Here is a 22,544-nt window from a genome sequence, read left to right as displayed (position 1 = left end):
ACGAAGTCTCACACTTGAAAGTACAGAAAGACATGCCCTCTGATTGATTCAGTAGCATATGAAGATCTATACATAAATATTTTAAGTGCAGCATTATTTAAAATGAAGGCAAAGAGAAGACAACTTCCAACAGAGAGCAATCACTGAATATGTGATATATCAAAAAATAATACATTGTGCAGCTAAAAAATCTTCACAGACCATTAATAACTTTAAATGTAAATATCTCTTACACACTTAAAAAAGATCACAACATTCAATCAATCTATATACACAAATTTGAATACAGAAAAGGAATATGGCAGAAAAATTATGTTAGTTATTTCTAGGCAATAGGACTATGGGTTATTTTATTCTCTATATTTTTTAATTTTCTATAACAGGTATAACATATATATCCCAAGAGCTGTAGTACGTTGTTAATGTTTACCAACAGAGTAAGGAATCAGGTGGTGGGAAGTGTTTGCTGATATCCATGGTGTAAATATTCTCACTATGGCTAATTTTAAGTTACCAATGATCTTAGCACTTGCTTGCAAAATTCCTGTAAACTTAGCAATCAGCTCTGGCAAGCCAACCAGCTGGCTCCAGCATATCACTGGGTCCAAAAATAGACATGTTATATAAATGATGATGACGATCTAAATCACAAATGCAAAAACAGGGAGCCATCAAAATTAAAAGGTCATGTTATATTATCATCTTTAAAAAAATCCTTCATCACTTTACTGAGGGAAAGATGAAAATAACTATAAAGATGTAAACATACTATTCAGGGTTCAGAGATTTCCCAGGAATATCAAAATGCTACTTACAGTCAACTATTAACTATACTGAAGAGGAAAAAAAGCAAGCAGTTACTACTAGTATTTACTAGGTCACTTATTTATTAATCTGTTCACTTACCCATCAAGTATTTATTAAGAGTCTATAGGCTCTTGGGATACAACTGTGAATAAAATGAAGTCCCTGCCCTCATGGAGCTTACATTCTAGTACAGGTATCCCAACCTTTCCCTGATGAATAACTGGTGCTCTGAATTTTCCTGAAATCCTAATATTAAAATAAATAAAACTAATATGAATGAAATGCAAGGTCAGAAAAGAGAGACGTGGAAAAAGAAAAGTTTGTTTTTAGAAAAAAGATAGGGATCCCTGGGTGGCGCAGCGGTTTGGCGCCTGCCTTTGGCCCAGGGTGCGATCCTGGAGACCCCGGATCGAATCCCACGTCAGGCTCCTGGTGCATGGAGCCTGCTTCTCCCTCTGCCTATGTCTCTGCCTCTCTCTCTCTCTATGTGACTATCATAAATAAATAAAATTAAAAAAAAAAAAAAAAAAGAAAGTGTTAGAAAAAAGATGGGTGAAAAAAAGTGGAAAAATTAAAACCAATGGCCCACCACCTCCATGCAAACACGCACCCCGATCCTCCTGGTGATTCTGATACAACATTCCAACTTTACTAAGCCACGTGAGATTTTTGTTTGCCTTATGGTCCAGTCAGGTTCCTGCCCTTAATATTAACCAGTAGTAGTTTGGAATTAGTAGGTTAGGGACTACCGTCTTAATATATTCTCTTACTTTTGCAGGAGAACGTTGTTTCCGTTTCTTCTTTTTCTGTAAGTCTACTGGCTCTCTGATTTGTTTTTTGTCTCTCATCAGTTGCTCAGATACATCAGTAAAAGTAATTTCCTGCTTTACACTTATCTGTTAAAAAAAAGAAGCCAATTTTAGAAATAAACAAAAAGTCCATTGTGACAAAGCCATTGCATGTTTAATCCTTTGCTAAGCCTACATATAGGTGTTTCCAAAATGATTATCTATGTATGTGAGTGCAATAGTGTTGAAGAGTTCATTAATAAGAACTAGGAAAATAAGAATCAAGAGTATATAAACTAAGGAATAGACTAAGATTTTACAAAAATCTATCAGGAAAAGAAGATTAGATATCCTGGGAAAAGATTTTAAAACCAAAGAATAAAGGAGAAGCCAGGACAAAGTAAGATCAATTTCACTGCCACATCTAAGGAAACTGATGCTGAAGTTTTAGAAGCACAAAAAGAAGCTTATACTCCAAAAATCAGTAAAATACTGGGCAAGAGAGGGGTATTCAGACTTCACAGTAGGCTTTCTCTCAATTTATAAAATATCATGAAAACAACACAAAATTCTGAAAGGTAATCACATCAAAAGAAAAGTAGACAAACAATGAAAATTTAATTATCTTTAAACTCAACACTCAGAGTATCTTAGCTTTAGCCTGTACTTTCCTGGCCTATACATCAAACCATCACCGAATGAAGATGTTTATGCATATGGCTTAAGGTCACTGCTATGTTCAAGACAATACTAAATACACAACAAATAAATGCCACAAGATGCTATCCTATCTTCAGATCTCCGTTTTCACAAATAAGAAAGATGCCTGTCCTAAAACAAAAAGAAAAAAACAAAAATGCACCAAGACACTTAGGTCAGTAATGGTAGTGCCAATTCTCATCACAACTGATCGTAGTCATCTGCTCTTTAATACTACATTTTGCATCTATCCTTGAAATGAAACACAAGAACCTTAAAACTAAAAACCTTTCAAGTCAGGTTGCCCGGGGGACTTAGTGGTTTAGCGCCTGCCTTCAGCTCAGTGTGACCCCGGGGTCCTGGGATCGAGTCCCGCATCGGGCTCAGTCCATGGAGCCTGCTTCTCCCTCTGCCTGTGTCTCTGCCTCTTTCTCTCTGTGTCTCTCTCATGAGTAAATAAATAAAATCTTAAAAAAAAAAAAAAAAAACTTTTCAAGTTAACAGGCTCTGAAACATATTAAACATCCTTGACCTTTCCACCATGTGAGGTTGCAATGAGAAGACTGCAACCTGGAAGAGGGCTCTCTCACTCCACCATGCTGGCATCCTGATTCTAGACTTCTAGCCTCTGAAACCGTGAGAAACAAACCTCTGTTCTTTATAAGCTAGAATAAATAAATAACTTCTCAATAACAATCCAGGAAGTACCATGTACCAGTGGCTACATTTTCCAAAACATATACTAAAGGATGGTGCAAAAGATTATAAATATCTTACAGATTCACAGTGTAAAGGTGGAAGGAAGACAGCTGTGTAAAAAGGATTCAGGAGGAAAATGCGACATAAGGCAAGGATTTCAGGATGACAAAATAATGAATCAGAAGCTTTCATAAATTCCTGAGGTGTAGGCAGTATAAGAATCAGAAATCAAAAAGAACCCTGGTACAAAAACAGGATATAAATGATTACTAGGTTAATCATTCTACCAGGTTATAGAAGAGTAATAGCGAATCTTCTTATGGCTTCTTTTGGTATCATTATTTGCAACATAAAATAAAATGGTAAAATCACCAACAACAAGGCTTTGGAATACAGACATGTTACTACCTCTGAAGTGATGTGTACTGAAATAACAAAACTTAGGCTGGGTGTGAGACAGGAGGGATGATTACAGACTATGTAAGCAGCTGCTGAACTGCTCTGCCCCATTTTGCAAGGGCACCAAAAAGTAATTCCAACATTTCTGTCAGCTTCTAAACTGTAAAAAGAAAAAGAAAAGTGAAAAAGAAAATGTAGGCATGAAGCAGTAAGAAATAGAGGGATTCCTTTTAGCAAAAGTGCTGAGTATAAAGCAAATTCTCAATAAATTCTGCATTTAACAGATATTCACAAACCAAGGAAGAGCCTTTATGTGTAAACAGTGAAAAGAATTAATCAATGTATCTAAACTTTTCAGTTATCTCTACATATATAGAAAGTGGTATATGTACTAGCATTTTCAAATGTAAGGCATACTTTTAACATTTGAAAGCACAGCCTCAAACCTAGAAGTATCAATGGATTGAAACACTGTGAAGGTCAGGCACACAGGAAGTTACATTTTCAGAATGTATCAACAGGCTTATTACCCATAAATGGAATAAATTAATCTCTTCTACATATAACATAACCACACACTAAAGTATACACATCCAGCCTAAGGTGCTTAGAAAAGATGGAGGTAGCTCCAAACATAAAGAGATGGATAGGTATGATGATAATAGTAAGTCAGCTGGAAAGAATGAGTCACAAAAAGTCTGAGAAAACCTAAGTCTTCTTTGGCCTTAAGAAGACAACCATAACCACATGTTTTTATAAAAATATGAAAACTCTTTTTTAAAGTAGGCTCCACAGCAAGCATGGAGCCCAGCATGGGGCTTGAACTCATGATCCTGAGATCCAGACCTGAACTGAGATCAAGAATCAGATGCTTAAACCCACTGAGCCACTCAGGCACCCCAAAACATAAAAACTTCTTAAGCATGATAAAAGAGACCATAATTCATCGATGTTGTTTATTCATTCCTTTGAGAACTATCTTTACTAGAAAATCAAGTTCTCAGTGTTATTTTTCACTTAAAATAAACCAAAGTGTAATTAATCAAAGCAGCATCTACAGATACGTGATATCTGAAAAGACTAGTTTGCTGGATTTTTGAAACATTCATTAGAGCATCAAGAAAATCAACAGACTAGGAAATATGTCAAATTAAAAAAAAAAAAAAAAACAGAAACTTTGGTTTCTTCCTTATCACTTAAGCTTTACCATTCCACCTCATCCCGTGTATAACTTCTTCTCAGATGAGACCTGAATTTCAATGCTATTTTCACTACCAACCCAGACATAGCATCAAACTGTCAATCACCCATCCTCCTATCCTTCTTTCATAAGCTCTGACAAACTCACCTAAAACCTGAAGCCCCCTCTAGACCTCTCCCTTTGAGACTAGGGAAGTGGTCAGGGAGGACTCCTATGTCATACCTACCTTCTATACTCCTCTAACTTCCTCCCCAACACTTTTAGAAGAGGTAGAGTCCTTGCCCCTTGCCACAGCCCAAGCTGGTACGTTCTTGCTACTTCTAAAATATACCTATTAAATTGATGTTTTCCTCATTTTTGATTGCTCTCACTTCATTCTCCTGATCTTAAATATAAAGGCAATCTCTCTACAGGGAAAAAAATCCTTCCCTCGATTCCTATGATCACTAGTACATCAAGCCCAGAATCCACAATGACTCTTTCAAGACTTTTTTCATTTCTGGCCCCCAAATAAACAAACTATCCTACTTTTATATTTATTTTATGCACTTGTATCTTATCTTGATATCTACAAGAAAGATATTCTTTGGTATTTCCCATAATGGCTCATTTATTCGTGCAACAGCTACTAAGTGCTTGCTATGTGCTAAACTCAGTCTCAAATAATTTAACAAAACTTTATAAATTTACTAAAATTCTAACACGTACAGAGCATAATTCTAGATACTGAGAATATATTCAAAATATAATAAGGTCTCTTTTTCAAAGGCCTTAAAAATGTACGTGGGGAGTTTTGATGCATTACAAAAACAAAATGAAACAAAACAAAAACAAAAACAAAAAAATCCCACATCTAGCAATTTAAGATAGTACATGTTAGACTCAAACTAAATGAATGGTACCAGGAATAAGGGCAGGAATCAAAGGGAAAATTAATGAGATTGGAAATAACCACAAAAGGCTTCATGAATGAAACAAGAGACTTAATCAGAGCTACAAGTGTATCATATATACATACTCCTTTTATTTTTTCCTTCCAAACCTGCTACCCTTCCCAACTTCTTCCTTCCAGATTCAATAATCTTAATAAGTGATATAACAAATGTGAAATATACTAAAATAAATTTGCCAGATATAGTGTGTGATGAATAAATATTTCATTTGGGTTGCACATTTTAATCTACCCTCTACTCACAACTCCCAGGTTAAGAAGGATCATATTGGATTCTTCCTTTTCTTCATTATCAGTTTAACCTACATCCATATCCAGCAACACTCTAACTTTATCAACCTTGTTGTTTTAAGGCATTATCATCCCCCCATATACTCTCCCATGAAAAAATGGATATAAAATTGTTTTTTGGGGATGCCTGGGTGGCTCAGTCGGTTAAGTGTCTGTCTGCCTTCGGCTCAGATCATGATCTCAGAGTCCTGGGATCCAGTTCTGTGCCAAGCTCCCTGCTAAGTGGAGACTCTGCTTCTCCCTTTCCCTCTGCCACCCCCTCTGCTCATGCTCTTTCCCTCTGTTGTGATAAATAAATAAAATCTTTACACACACACACACACACACACACACACACCTGTTTTCCTGTCACCTCCCTAGTGAGGAATCTACAATAGCTCCTTGTTGCCCATGAAATCAATTATACACTCCCCAGCTCAGCTTTCAAGATTCTATATGATCTACTTTACAGAAGAGACTTAGGTCACTTGGCAGAAGTAGGTGGCCTTACCACCTCTCCTATTTCTGGAGCCACATGATTCTTTCCATTTTCAATTTCCTCTCTACTCTGTGCTACTCACTCCATTCTTACCTATCTCCAAAACTCTGCTGCCTTTCTAAAATAATCTCTATCACAGCTACATCTTCTCTGCCCAAAAGCACACTTACATTTCCCCTATAAAATCATTTCTCGTGAACCAAAATTTTTCTCACCCAATTTCCTTCTTCTGGCTAAACTTTTACAAAGAATAATCTCTAATGAGAATATCGACAAGATAACTGCTCCAAATTTAGAGAAATGGTTATTCCTGAGAGTAAAAGTACACATCCATATAAAAAGGATATATTTATTACTAGAAGGGAACTGATTCAAAGTATTACACCCAGGAAGCAAAATCAAGTGTTTGAATGTAAAAAGAAAGATTTAACACAATTAACTGTACTGCAAACATACTGTCTAAAGAATAATGTCAGCAATATTGGGGAATATTCATGGAGCCCGGAAAAAGAGAAAATTAAGACCAAGAGTGTCTGTGTCTGTGCGCGCACGCGCATGTGTCTATTTCCAAGATAGTTTTGGCAAGAAGAGTTAAGTGTAACTGGTCAATAAGAATATTTCTGACTCCAAGCTCACCAAGTCACAGAATAGGGCAAGGAGGGGAAGCAGCACATGATGGAACAGGCCTGTGTGTGATCCATGAACTAGATAACCCTTACTTCTGCCTGACCCAGGATTGCATTCAAAATTTTGAAGGGAGCTATATTTATCAGAGTTTGACAAAGTCCACAGTTATCTTTTGATCTTGAAGGGTTCAGGGATCCACTGTTCACGGCAAATATTCTAATACTTCTTATGATAAATCTACATTTTGGTTGCTATGCTAGCAACTTAAAAGCTACATAACTGTAAGATGAAGTAGATGAAGTGCTCAAATCAAGCTGTCTTACCTAATACAGTGCTGACTACCCCCACCCTACCTGGACATTCCGTTCTTTCAAATTCCATTGAATTTCTCTTCCTCATGGAATTTCTTCTCAATCCATCCTTCTAGTATATAACCTTCGTTTTGTAAGAGTTTCAGTAAATCTTTATCAATGGTTTTCAAAGTGTGGTACAGGGACTCCTGAAAGTCCCTGACACCCTTCCAGGTTGTCCAGAAGATCAAAAATACTTCCATAATCATACTGGCTTTTTTCCACTCTCCTCTCATGAATACACACTGGTAGTTTCCAAAAGCTAACATGTGCTGTCACCACAGAGTAAATGTATTAGCAAATATGAGAATCCAGTTATGTTACAATAAGCCAGATAATATACATATTAATAAAACTGCAAAATACATTCTTAACTTTTTGTTTTAGGAAACAAGGTTAAAGTCCACTAGAAATGTTGTATGTTATTTTTCGTAGAACTAGAACATACAGTACTATGTATATGGAACAACAAAAGACCCCGAATATCAAAAAACAATCTTGAGGAAGAACAAAGCCAGAGGCATCACAATCCCAGATTTCAAGATATAATGCAAAGCTATAGTAATTATAACAGTATGGTACTGGCACAAAAACAGACACATAGATCACTGGAACAGAAAAGAGACTCCAGAAATAAAATCACAATTATATGGTTAATTGACCTAGTGACAAAGAAGGCAAGAACACACAATGGGGGAAAAATCAGTCTCTTTAATAAACAGTGCTGTGAAAACTAGACAGCTACATGCAAACAATAAAATTGGACACTTTCTTACATCATACATGAAATTAAGTTCATAACAGACTAAAGACCTAAATGGGAGGTATAATACCATAAAACCCCTAGACAAAAACATAGGCAGTAACCTCTTTGATATCAGCTGGTCAAGGAAACATTTTTCTAGATATGTCCCCTCAGGCAAGGGCAAAAGCAAAAATAAACTATTAGGATTACATCAAAATAAAAGGCTTTTGTACAGCAAAAGAAACCATCAACAAAATGAAAAGGTAATGTACTGAATGGGAGAAGACATTTGCAAAGGATTATGTCTGATAAGGGATTAATAACCAAAGTATATAAAGAACTTATACAACTCAACTCAAAAAAAACAAAACAAAAAGCCCTACAAATAACCCAATTAAAAAGCGGGCAGAGGATCTGAATAAATATTTTTCCAATGAAAACACAGATGGTCAACCGACACAAAAAGGTGTTTGCTAATCATCAGGGAAATCCAAATCAAAACCACAATGAAATATCACATCTGTCAGACTGGCTAGAATCAAAAAGGCAAGAAACAGGAAGTATTGGTGAGGATGTGGAAAAAAACTCTCATGCAGTATTGGTAGAATATAAATTGTCCACTGTGGATAGGAGTATGGAGGTTCCTCAAAAACCTAGAAAGTGAAATACCTTACAATCCAGTAACTCCACTACTGGCTATTTACCCAAAAAAAGCAAAAACACTAATCTGAAAAAATATATGTACCTCTATGTTTATTGCAGCAGTATTTGTAATAGCCAACATATGGAAGCAACTTAAGCGTCCAATAATAGGTAACTAGATTAAGATGTGCTACATGCACACATAATGGAGTATTTCTCGGCCATAAAAAAGAATGAGATTGTGCCTTTGCAACAATATGCACAGACCTATAGGACAGTATGCTAAGTAATATAAATCAGAGACAGAAATAAAAATATACTTTTACTTCTATGTGGAATCTAAAAAACAAATGTACAAATAAATCAAAAATAGCAGAAACAGATCCATTAATAATAGAGATAAACTGGTGATTGCCAGTGAAGAAGGGGTAGGAGGATGGCAAAATAGGTAAAGGGAGTGGGAGGTACAGGCTTTCTGTTATGGAATGAATAAGTAACAGGGATAGAAGATACACCATAGGGATTATAGTCAGTGGTACTGTAATAGCATTGTATGGTGACAGATGGTAGCTACGCTTGTGTAAAGCACATCATAACACACAGAGCTGTCAAGGATCACTACACTGTACACCTGAAACAATGGTACACAGTATGATACTGTGTGCCAACTACGTTTCAACAAAACAGTAAATTAAAAAAGAAAGATAGCCTTTGTTAGGAGGTAAAAAAATACTGCAATTGGTGGATGGCAGTTAGCTAATGATTTGCCCATATAATCTTTTAAAAGGTTCTATGTTAACTTGCAATGGGATGTTATTTATAAATTAATAAATAAAAATTTTAATTTCTCAAATGATACATAATGATATATATAACCAACATAAGCAAGAGTTGTTAGGAGCATTCAAACGTTTTTAAGAGTCAAAGAGTCGCAAGATCAGAAATTTTGAGAGCTGCTGACCTAGGTACACCTTAACTATATACTTTGTTCCCTTCCTCCTCTCCATTCAATCTCTTTTAATACAGATACCTGGACTCCACCAACATAAAGAAAGTAGTATAGAATGTGTTTGCATGCATGAGGCAGCAGACATACATGTATTTCCTAGTTTTGTCCACTGAGATTACCAAGGAGCAAGGACGTTTAACACACCTAGCACGCAGAATTTAGGTTCTAAACACTATTATCCAAATAAGAGAAACTGAGGCTCCTTGGAAAAGTAACTGACTCCAGAGCTCGGTGGAACAGGAGAAACAGAAGATGACCCTGGAACATCCAGACACTAAAGAGTCAGAAAAAGGATGGACAGGTGTCAAAAGGACATGAACCAATCTGGAGGAGCTCTTCGCCAACAAAGCTGGAACAACTTGAGCAACAAAATAAACACCACAGTACTGGATTGGAACTCACAGAATAAAATGAATATCCATACTGATATAAATTGAAATAACCGAAAAAAATTAATAGGGGAGAAGGGTTAGCTACCATTAACACAAATACAGCAAGAAGGAAAATACAAGATAACAATTAGGCAAACACCACATTAATAACTACGACCAGCAGGGTCCACTAATGGATGCTTAACATCAGTAGGTAGAAATTTGAGGAGGTATCAGATATTTTTTTAATAATTTTTTTAAAAGATTTTATTTATTTATTCATGAGAGACACACACAGAGAGAAAGAGGCAGACACACAGGCAGAGGGAGAAGCAGGCTCCATGCAGGGAGCTCCATGCGGGACTCAATCCCAGGACTCCAGGATCATGCCCTGGGCTGAAGGCAGGCATTAAACCTCTGAGCCACCCAGGAATCCCAAGATATCAGATATTTAAACAGACTCAAAGATATTTTTTAATTACAAAGGAAAAAATCATGACCTTATAGTGAAAAAAACTGATACTACCTCAACAAAGAATCAATCAACCACCTCAATCAAATAATCAAGATATTATTATTATCACCAGTAATAAAACATATCAACATTTTGTACCAACAATCATTTCGGTGGGGTTGTCAAAAATGCAGAGCTTCAATCTGATCATGAGAAAATATCAAACTCGAACTGAGAGACATTTTACAAAATAACTGACCAATACATCAAGTATCAAGTGTCAAGGTTATAGAAGACAAGGAAAGATTGAACTGCTTCAGAATGGAGATTTAAGAAGATGGAAAAACTAAATACAGTGTAGGATCTTGCACTGAATCCTTGAACAGAAAAAGAGCATCTGGAGATAAACAAATGAAATTCAAATAAGGTCTGTAGTTTTACCAACAGTAAGTTCCTGGTTTTGTTAACTGTAATAATGGTTGAATAAGCTTTGATATGAGAGGAAGCTGTGTGATGGGTTTATATGCACTCTACACCATTTCTACAACCTTTTTATATATCTAAAATTATTACAAAATAAAAACTTAAGAAAATTTCAACTTTTCTAACTACAAAAATATTTAACATTCCAAAGTTACATACTGTATACATTAAATACGTATAGGTCTTTTGTATATCAATTATTCCTGAATAATGATGTTTTAAAAAGTCATTAGCATTTACATGGTCTTCTAAATTTGTGGTTCCTCCTCCTCAGCGTGATAAACAAAGATTCATCTACCATTTACTGCGTGCTAGGCACTGTCCACTGTCCTAGGTTCCTAAGTGGTAGGGAGGGCAATGAGGAGGGAGGGCAGCACATGCTCTCTAGCCTGTACAGTCTATTGCAGTTCATCTCACAATTAACACTATTTTCATCCCATTTTAAAAATAAGAAAACTAAGGCCCAGGAAGGCTAAGTTACCTGTCTAAAATCCCCCTAATTAAGAGGGGAAATCAAAATTTATACTTATGTCTTCAAAATCTAGCAACTGAAATCTTAACTGCTGTGATCTGTGAATTAATTATTACCTCATGTTACCAATAAGAAAACTAAAACTTGAGGGAAGTGTCTTACCTAAGCTATTATATATCAACACTAGAACTTAAACCAAAATCTTGTATCTTTTAGTCCAGTGTTAGTTCCATTACTATAACAGCTTCTTAATAAATCAAAATTGTTAAAACTTATTTTAAAATAACTTTTACAAGAACATTTTACTTTTCCAAATATGAGCTACAGTTTGCTTGCTGACAGAATACGGAAAAGATTTTAGCAGTTCTAGAATGGCTACTATGAAAGGGAAAGAAAATGATTTTAACTTTTTGTTAAGTGAACAAAACATCACCAATATTTGGGTAAACCAAATATTTGAGTTTTCAATCCTAACTCTCCAATTACTATCTGGCTGAACTTGGCTTCCAGGAGTAGTATGGAAAAACAAGAAAAGCCTAAGTGGGGAGTTAAAGGAAATACAGACTAATTCCAAAAAATATCACTAGCAGTGTGAGCCTGAACTAAAATTAAGTCACTTGGAACTTTTTTCAACTATAAAATGGAGGAAATAATCCTCACGGAATTTCTGCAGAGTTAAAAGAGATTATGTATGTAAAGTATGAACTACAATACACAGCAGTAGATAGTAGACAAATTCTTGATGCCACTAATTATCATAATCATTTCTTTATCTCTTAATCATGGTAGTAATAATATCCAGCTTATATACAACAGAAAATCAAATGAGATTACATCAAGAGAACCTTGAAAACTTTCAAGTTCTAAACAAACAGTTATGGTTATTAATTATTATCATACAATTACAGATGTCTAACTGCTTAGATACACAAAGGGTTACCAATTTCTACAGAACATCTCCACTTAGACATCCTATTATCTAAATCAGTGTTTCACATCAGAACCTCCTTCCAAATTCTCTGCCTTTCAATACGCTATATTACCTCAGTCTCCTGTTTAAAGACCTCTTTTAATTTTCTTCTCCACTGCCAATCCAAGACCAAGTCCACTTGTTTTTTTCTCCCTCAACATCATATACAAATCTAGAAAGTATATTTCCCAGTTCCCACTCTAGATCATTTATAAAGATATTAAGTTGGAAATCTCAAAAACTACAAGGAAGAATAACTGGTGAACTATTATGGACTACAAATTGACCAGGATATATCAAGACTCTTAAGAAATCTATACTAAAGAAATAATCTCACATGGCAACAGTGTCTACATATAACATAACAGCACTCTTTATGATAGTAGAAACAAAAGTGCAAACAGTCTAAATATCCAGTAATAAAGACTGAGATATATTAATTACAACACAACTATTTGACATTATACAGTTATAAAAAATTTTAGTTTGGGATAATTTTAATGACATAGTGAAATGCTCATGGTTTGATTACTAACATGTAATTATGTAATAAGTATATTTTACAATTTTATACCAACACACAAATACATATGCAGCAAATTTTATACAAACACAAATACATACACAGAAAAACAAAGAAAAAGGAAACACTAAAATGCTAACAGGGAAATGTTAGTAGTGATTATCCTAGAGTAGTGATAGTACAGCAATTTTTTGCTATCTTCTTTATAGTTTTAGAATTTTTACATTTCCTCAACAAGTATGTGTTACTTTATAATCTTAAAAAAATTAAGTCCAGTGTTAGTATAAATCCCTAGTATTAACCAAAGAAAACCATCTTTATCATTATCTTAACATATTAAGTTGTTCTAAGAACTAAAATATTAAGCCAGCAAAGTGAAACTGAAAAAAATCTCTACGGGTGAATGGGGGGGTGGGGGGAAAGCCATCAAATAAACCTTGATCCCTATCTCACATCATCAGCAAAAATAAATTCCAAACAGATTATTAAAGCTTCTAGAAGTTAACAAAATAAAGTATCTTTGTGACTTTGGGGTAGGCAAGAATTCTTATAGAAGATACACAAAACACTAACCAAAAGGAAAATTCTTATATATTAGATGTTATTCACATTAATTTCTATGTATCAAGAGTAAAAAGGCAAATCAGAGTAGAAAGATAAGAGATATACACGAAGATATATATAAATATCTCCAACAAACAGATAAAGAATTACTACAATTCTGTAAAAGAATAGAAAAATGAACAAAAGATAAACATGTGCCTTACAAAAAAATAATTATCCAAATTGCCAGTAAGTGTGAAACAAAAAAAAATTTGCTACTTTTCAGTGAAACACAACCTGAAATCACACTATAATACTACTACCAAACCAAAATGGCTAAAATTAAAAGGAATGACAATACCAAGTATCAAGAATATGGGCAATTAATATAAATTGGCAAAACTACTTAGAAAATTTTTGCCACTACCTACTAAAGCTGAACATATAAATATCCAAATTCAATCCTAAGTACATAACCAACAAAAATGAGTATATACATGCACCGAAAGACACATCCAAGAATATTCACATCAGTATTTTTAACAATAGCTCACATCCTGAAACAATCTAAATGCCTATTATACTAGAATAGGTAAATTTTGTTATATTCACACAACTGAGGCTTATATAGAAATAAGAATTCCATTACATGCCACAATGTGGATACATCTCACAATCTGAACCACGACATCAGATACTAGAGAGTGCACACTTCTATTTATAAACGTATAAAATCAGGTAAAACCACCAGGCCATGCTAAAAGTGTTATGGTAGCAGTTATTTTCAAGAATCAGAAAAGGGTTGTGACTAAGATAGATAGAAGACAAGGAGGGCCTCTTAGATGCTAGTAATAATGTTCTATGCCTTGATCTGAGCAGTGGTTACTCAACAATGTTCACTTCTGAGAAAATTCCTCACTTACAATTTCTGTATGTTTCTGTATGTTTTATATTTCAATAAGAAGACATATGCCTAGAGAGAGTGTTACAAATGTGCAGATACATACAAATAGATATAAACACAAGGAACATGCTTATGTATACAGGCATGATCCTTTCACCATTATTACTTCATTCAAACAAATCTAATAGTAACATAAATATCCATCAATATTACCTTAAATAAGGCACACCAATTACTGGTCATTAAAATAAATTTTATATTCAATAACAAAATTTTTATGTGTTTTAAATGAACATAGCTAACCTCAAAAGCATACAAATAGCATCACCTAATATATATAAAACAAAATATATGCATATTTTCATAAGATACTTTAAAAACATATTATATAGAAATAAATATACATACATACACACTCTGCATGTTTGTTTATAAATTAACAATTCCCAGAAGGATATCAAAATAAGTAGGTATCTTTTGGGAATTAAAGTAAGTGTTGGAAACATTTTTTACTCTTTACTGTGTTCTAAATGATTTTAATCTTTACAATGACTATGTTATCATTTATAATAACCTACATCATACTATTATGAAAAAACCAAAGTAGGTATCTCTGAGGCTGATCTAGCAAAGCTGACTCTATAGCCTTGTCCATAATTATTTTCAATTTGGGTACTACTGTTGTAAGCAAGAGAGTATAACGCTCATTCAGTACCACTGTCTCATAATTCCAGATCAATTAGATATCAAAGATCAGACAGGACTATATTAAAAGATGTTATAAAACTGGCTAGGTTATTAAAGTCATCTAGAGGGATGCCTGGGTGGCTCAGTGGGTAAGCGTCTGCCTCGGGCTCAGGGCATGATCCTGGAGTATCAGGATCGAGTCCCACGTGGGGCTCCCTGCAGGGAGCCTGCTTCTCCCTCTACCTGTCTCTGCCTCTCTCTCTGTGTCTCTTGTGAATAAATAATGAAAAATAAATTAAATCAAATAACTTTAAGAGCATGGGAGGATTCTACAAAATATACCAATGTGAGTTAGCTTCCTAATACAACCTCTTAAAAGAGATACCTTGACTCATCTGCTTATCAAGTAAACTGAAATAATAAATAAGTGGTAGTATGACTCACACTAGAAGAAACTATGAAGTACAATTATTTACACCATGTTTTCTCCTCATATATTGATTCCTATCAAATATGGCATTTTCTAAGATCTATATAGCCTGTGAATAAAATCTCATTAAAAAAAAAAACGACATAAATTACCAACTCTTCCCCTTAAAATAAGCTCAATTAATGAATCTATTTATGAAAATGATATCCAAAGAGTATGCTGAAGTAAAAAGTATTTGAATGGGAAGAATAAAAACACTTCTTAAAACATAGAGCCCCAATAGTAGCCAATGCAATCACATCAAAAGACAAGGATCCCAACAGCCAACGAACATAACAAAACTACTTCTAAATCCCTCAGATGAACTCTAAAAGAAAATGGTAATAAGAACTGGCTACAAGTAATAAATGTTAAAAAAAAAAAAAAAAAAAAAGTATACAATGTAATGGGGATAATAAGTGGGGAGTTAGCTAGAAAGAGAAGAAACATATCCTACCAATGACTAAGCAAATAAATATGAAGGCAAACAGATTTGTTACCTCCCGGGATGCTTGTGAAAGAGCATTTGTCACCAATAAAAGCAAGCCAATTCTGGAATTCAACCAGAGTACAAAAAATATGGAAAAATAAAAAGTATCTTAAAATCACTGAAATGGGTTAGTTATTTTTTCTTTCTTTCTTTTTTTAATAAGAGGGAAAAAGGTACTCATTACAAGACAGATACTCAAATTGCTACATCTGCATATTAGGTTTTTATTGACTAGAATAAGAGGCATATGTGAAAATAACTATACAATCCTTCTGAAATAACAGGATTTAAAGGAATTTAAAATCTAAAAAACAAACAAAGGTCTTATACCAATGGCCAAATACATTTTGAGCTTCCTAGGCCATTAAACAAAATAATCATAAATATGAAATGCATGAAAGTATTCCTACAGTTTTGTTCATGCTGTTTTATAGCAGATATTCATGACTAAAATAAAATGCTACACAAATGAAGTATATTTTTTCAGGAGTTATAAATACCTGAAATACTTTACATTTTATTATATCATTCTATGACTAGGACATGATTTTTTTATAGCTCCTCATTTACAAAATCCTCTTGCTCAAGTGATATAATCCAACAGTTTTCTGAAAAACAAATGTGGCATATAGCATTATGAATTACAACTTGCTCTAATTTGTCAACACAAACATGTCTTTAATCTTTATTATGCTTGCCATCAAACTGGAAAAATAGGGGGATCCCTGGGTGGCTCAGCGGTTTAGTGCCTGCCTTTGGCCCAGGGCGTGATTCTGGAGTCCCAGGATCGAGTCCCATATCAGGCTCCCTGCATGGAGCCTGCTTCTCTCTGCCTGTGTCTCTGCCTCTCGCTTTCTCGGTGTCACTCATGGATAAACAAATAAAATCTCAAAAAAAAAGAAAGGAAGAATAAAGACCATAAAGAGCTAAGATTTCTCAATTCCTACTGAATGAATATAAGAATTAAAAGAATGAACCAAATACTTTTTCCACTTTTCTAAAATAAATTTAGTTTGAGTTAAAAAGCTTTCTAGCACAGTGTTTCCACTAAAATTTTCTGCAATGTTAGAAATAACCTAAACTGTTATTAACAATCATTAACATTAATTAACCTAATTAATTAACCTAAACATTAACCTAATGTTAATAACCTAAACTGTTATTAACAATCTAAGAAAACTCAAAATTCAACTTTAGTTTTTAGTTAACAAAACAATATGAAATAAAGTTCTTTGTGGCTTCCAAATGAAGGAATAAAAGAAGAAAATCACTAATACGCTCAATATTTATTTTTACAAGTCTTCAGCACAGAATCTAAAAAGGATGAAACACCTGATAACTTAAGTTTTCACACTTTTGGGGACCTGGGCCATATCATTCTAGATTAATGCCCCCTCTTTAATTCAAAAATATATATTCATGATCCCAAGACCTCCCTTCACCATTATGCCACATTAGTGGGAATGGCTAAGTAAAAATAAGTGATATGACTTCTTGTGTATGTTGTGTTGTGGTCTACTATCAAGCAATGTTATACAAATCCTAAATTCTGCTCTTTGGTATATGGTATGAGACAACTTTTCATTGACTCATTCTCAGAATGGACTCAAATTTACCTAGGAGGAGTAGCAGAACTCAGTTACAAATTATCCGTACATGTGGAATATGAAACAGACATTTAAGAAGTATTAGAAGAATAAGAAGTTAAGAAAAGTTCAAAGTATACTGGTAAATGGAAACAGTAGATAAAACAGCATGATCCTATGTCTGGTGTACATATCAAAAAAGCACAGAATTAAAAAAAAAAAAAAAAAAAGGCACAGAAGTACATATACCAAAATGTTAGGAGTGTATAGCTATCTGCTGTTGGGAGTATGATAGGGTATTTATCATATACCTATATTCACACAAAAATCTAATGAATGTTCACAGCAGATTTTTAATAGCCAAAATATGTAAACTAAAATGTCCTTCAGTAAGTGAATGGTTAAACTATGGTACATCAACACCATGGAATACTATTCTGATAATAAAAAGGAACTAAAATAAATAAATAAATAAATAAATAAATAAATAAATAAATAAATAAATGGGAACAAGTTACTAATACGCACAAGAACTCAGATGGCACTCAAAGGCATTTGTTAAAGTGAAAAAAGTCAAATCTCTAAAGGTCATACACTACGTGAGTCCACTGATAAAACATTCTCAAAATGCCAAAAACAGAGGTGGAAAATGAATCAGGGAGAGGATAGCCAGGGGTTAGAAATGGTGGAAGAAGTGTGACCACAAAGGGGTAATACCACAGAGATCTTTGTCATGATGGATTCATTCTGACTCCTGACTGTGATGATGGTTATACATACCTACATGTGTGATAAAGTATACAGCATGGACATATTATAGCAAGGTCAGTTTCCTGATTTTGAGACTGTACTATAATTATGTAGAATTTAAGCACTAGAGGAAACTAGGTGAAGGGTACATGGGACCTCTCTACTAATTCTGTAACTTCCTATGAATCTATGTAGTTTCAAAATTAAGTTTAAACCAAGTAAAAGGATAAATCTTTTCCCTTCCTCTTCCTGTCCCTCCCTGTTCACCTGCTCTCCATGGACCATTCACTCCTAAAGCCATAGGCTGAAGCATCACTAAGTATGAGATCCTGGACAATATAAACGGGCATGTGCTGCACAAAGCAAGATGTCAAGGTGTAAGCAGGGTAAAGAGGTTCTTCATAGAAGACAACTCAGGATGAAGTGCCAGAACTCAAGCACCATAAGGGTCTACGTTATAGGGGAAAGGTAGCCTGGAGCAAGATGTTGGAAGCTAAGTGAGGCGAAGAAGGTACAAAGTGTGAGCATGGACCAGCACAGTGAATAAGGAGGACTCCATATGGTGATGAGGTCCAGTACAAGTTGTCAAAGCACACGCAGGCAGGAGGGTATGGACTTCCATGGAGTATAGTAACCTTGACAGAGGAAGAGGGCATCTATACAGGAAGATGGAGTGACAAATGGTTTACACAGGGCAGGTGGGGGAGATGAGATCAATAAGGAAATATATTAATGATAAAGAAAGCCAGGTTTCTCACTGTCTAAGAAGAGTTATAAAATATGGAAGAGAGAAACTAAAACGTACTCTCTGGTAATGGGCTGTAATTGGAGGGATCAGAGTGATTCATAGTTTTAGAATACTGATAGATATAGAGATAATTACAGGTAGAAGGGTGTGTGTGTGTGTGTGTGTGTATACACACACACACACACACAAATGTATATAACTATATAAATACATATATTCTCTGGCTTTGTTCCCTGACAGGCCTGGAAGCAGCTGTATCTCAACAGCAATGAGCAGCACATTAGGCACCCAGATCTTGCCTTCTAAAAGCCATTCTCCACTAAAATGAACTAGGGCTCCTTAAAAAATGCTGATTCCAGTGGTGAAGCAAGAAACGTGTAAGTCGGGCCTAAAACATCTTATGACAGAAGGTAAGGATGTGCTAAAAAGATTGATGGGACATGTCAAAAGAACATAGAAGTTAGCTTGAAGAAGCTCCAAAGGACCAAATCTTAAGCCAAGCATTAAAATAATCACAGTAATAGAGTTTCACCAAGTTAATAATACTCCTAATCCCATTCTGATACAATAAACAAATTAAAAACTGTAATGAGGAATAAGATTAACTTTACAGTGACAAAATTTGCCAGATGCCACTTTACTCAACTTATCAAAGTGAACCATCACAATGGGGCAAATAAAAATCACATGCCACATATTAGAAATGCAATGCAGAAAAAACACAGCATCACTTTTTGCAATATACGTCCCAAAGATAGTAACTTAAGTACCATTAAGAGGAAAAATCAGATAAACTCAAACTGAGAAACATTCTACAAAAGAAATGGTCTATAATCTTCAAGTATCAGGATCATAAAATTTAAAGTGAGGAACTAATACAGAGTAAAGAAAACTCAAGAAACATGTCACTTAATGCAATATATAGTTTTCAACTGAGTCATTTTACAAAAAAAACTTTAATAGATGGAACACAACTAGATCGGTAAAGGATAAAAAAGTGTTGAAGACCAATCTAAAATATATAAATAACTTATAAAACTCAACAAAAACCAAATAATCCAAATAAAAAATAGGCAGAAAATATGAACAAACATTTCTCCAAAGAAGACATACAGATGGTCACAGACAAATGAAAACATGTTCAGCATCAGTTACCATGAGGGAAATGCAAATCAAAAATACGAGTTATCACCTCACACAGGTCAGAATGGCTAAAATCAACAACACAAGATACAGGTGTTGGCAAGGCTGTGGAGAAAAAGGAACACTCGTGCACTAGTGGTAGGAATGCAAAATGGTGCAGCCACTGTGGAAAACAGTATGGAGGTTCCTTGAAGTTAAAAATAGAACTACCATCCAGCAATCTCACTACTGGGTATTTACCCGAAGAGTACAAACACACTAAGTCAAAGGGATACATGCTGCCCCCCTATGTTTGCTGCAGCATGATTTACAATAGCTGATTAATGGAAGCAGTCCAAGTGTTCATTGATTGATTGATGAATGGATGAAGAAAAAGTATACATATACAATGGAATGTGATTCTGCCATAAAAAAGAATGAAATCTTGCTATTTGCAACAGCATGGATGATTCTAAAAAGTATAACGCTAAGCAAAATAATTCAGCCAGAGAAAGACAAACACCATCTGATTTTACTCATGCAGAATTAAAGAAAACAAATGAAGAGGAAAAAAAGAAAAAACATATCAAGTAACAGATTCTTACTTGTATCAATATATTAAGTTACCAGAGGCAGAGGAGTGGAAGAAGGGGTTAAATAAATGATGAGGATTTAAAAGGGTTACTTTGATTACTGATGTATGAATTGTTGAATCACTATACTATATACCCAAACTAATATTAACTGTGTGTTAGTTAACTAGTTGGAATTAAAATAAAAACTTTAAAAGTGTCGAAAACCATAACTAGGACAACGTGATCTACTTGACATTTATATAATAACCTACCCAATAGTTTCCAAAATACACATTCTTTTCAAGTGAGTATAAAACATTGACCAGCTAACCATATATTGAGTCCTAAAACAAGTCTCAATGAATTTAAAAGGACTGAAATCATACACTGCACATTCTCTGACCACAATAGTTAGCTATCAATGACAAAAACTTTGAAACATTACAAGCTAAGCAAAAAACTTCTAATTAATTCATGGGTCAAAATGAAATCACAAAGGAAGTTTATAGCTCAAATGCTTATATCAACAATGAAGAATGACCTAAAATAGTCCTCTAGCCTACTTTAAAAGGTAGGAAAAGAAGATCAAATTAAAAACAAAGTAAGTAGAAGGAAGGAAATAAGAAAATAATAAAGATGAGTTAAAGCTGAAATGAACAGGGCACCTGGATAGTTCAGTGTTTGAGCATCTGCCTTTGGCTCAGGACATGATCCCAGGGTCCTGGGATTGAGTCTCGCATCAGGCTCCCAGAGGGAGCCTGCTTCTCCCTCTGCCTGTGTCTCTGCGTCCCCCACCCCCCTCTCTCGCTCTGTGACTATCATAAATAAATAAAAATTAAAAAAAAATAAAAATAAAAATAAAAATTGAACTTGGAGGGACGCCGGGGTGGCTCAGTGGTTGAGCGTGTGCCTTTGGCTCAGGGTGTGATCCTGGAGTCCTGGGGTCATGTCCCACATTGGGCTCCCTGCATGGAGCCTGCTTCTCCCTCTGCCTGTGTCTCTGTCTCTGTCTCTCTCTCTCTCTGTGTCTCTCATGAATAAATACATAAAATCTCAAAAAAAAAATGAACTTGGAATTTAAAACTTCTCACAAAGAAAACTCAGTACAAGATTAGCTTCGGTGGTGAAGCTATCAAATATGTAAAGTAGAAATGTACAATTCCTACACCAACTTTTTCAGAAAATGCAGTAGGAAATACTTCCTAACCCATTTATAAAGCTTGCACACCCAAAACAAAGATATTGCAAGAAAATTAATATCCCTCATAAATGTACACTTAAAAACTATTTTAAAATGGGCAGCCCTGGTGGCGCAGCAGTTTAGCGCCATCTGCAGCTCGGGGTGTGATCCTGTGGACCCGGGATCGAGTCTCATGTGGGGCTCCCTGTGTAGAGCCTGCTTCTCCCTCTGCCTGTCTCTCTGCCTCTCTCTTTCTCTGGGGCTCTATGAATAAATAAAATCTTAAAAAAAAAAAAAACTACTTTAAAAAATTAGTTAACTGAATCCAGCAATGTATAAAAAAGATGACACATCATGACCCAGTGCAGTTTATCCCAGGAATACAAGGTTGCTTTAATTAATACCATGTAAAAATCAACATTCACCATTAAGATAGTAAGGAGAGAAAAACAAAATCATGATCACTTAATAGATGTAGAAAAAGCATCTGATGAAGTTACAAATTATTTTTGTTTTCAAAACAGCAAACT

General features: G+C 34.8%; 1 protein-coding gene across 4 annotated transcripts in view; it reads right to left on the bottom strand.

The window, feature by feature from the left end:
- The window catches only part of ZNF148 (zinc finger protein 148), a 121,514-nt gene that overhangs the window by 40,886 nt on the left and 58,084 nt on the right, over window positions 1–22,544 (bottom strand). For all 4 annotated transcript variants that reach the window (XM_077884080.1, XM_077884077.1, XM_077884078.1 and 1 more), the window contains one exon: window positions 1,578–1,703. In XM_077884080.1, coding sequence (XP_077740206.1) covers window positions 1,578–1,703 — 126 coding nt within the window. The remainder of the gene's footprint in view (window positions 1–1,577; window positions 1,704–22,544) is intronic.

Source organism: Canis aureus, chromosome 35 (genome assembly GCF_053574225.1).
Source record: "Canis aureus isolate CA01 chromosome 35, VMU_Caureus_v.1.0, whole genome shotgun sequence".
Lineage (NCBI taxonomy): Eukaryota > Metazoa > Chordata > Mammalia > Carnivora > Canidae > Canis > Canis aureus.
This window is presented reverse-complemented; position numbering and strand designations above follow the sequence as displayed.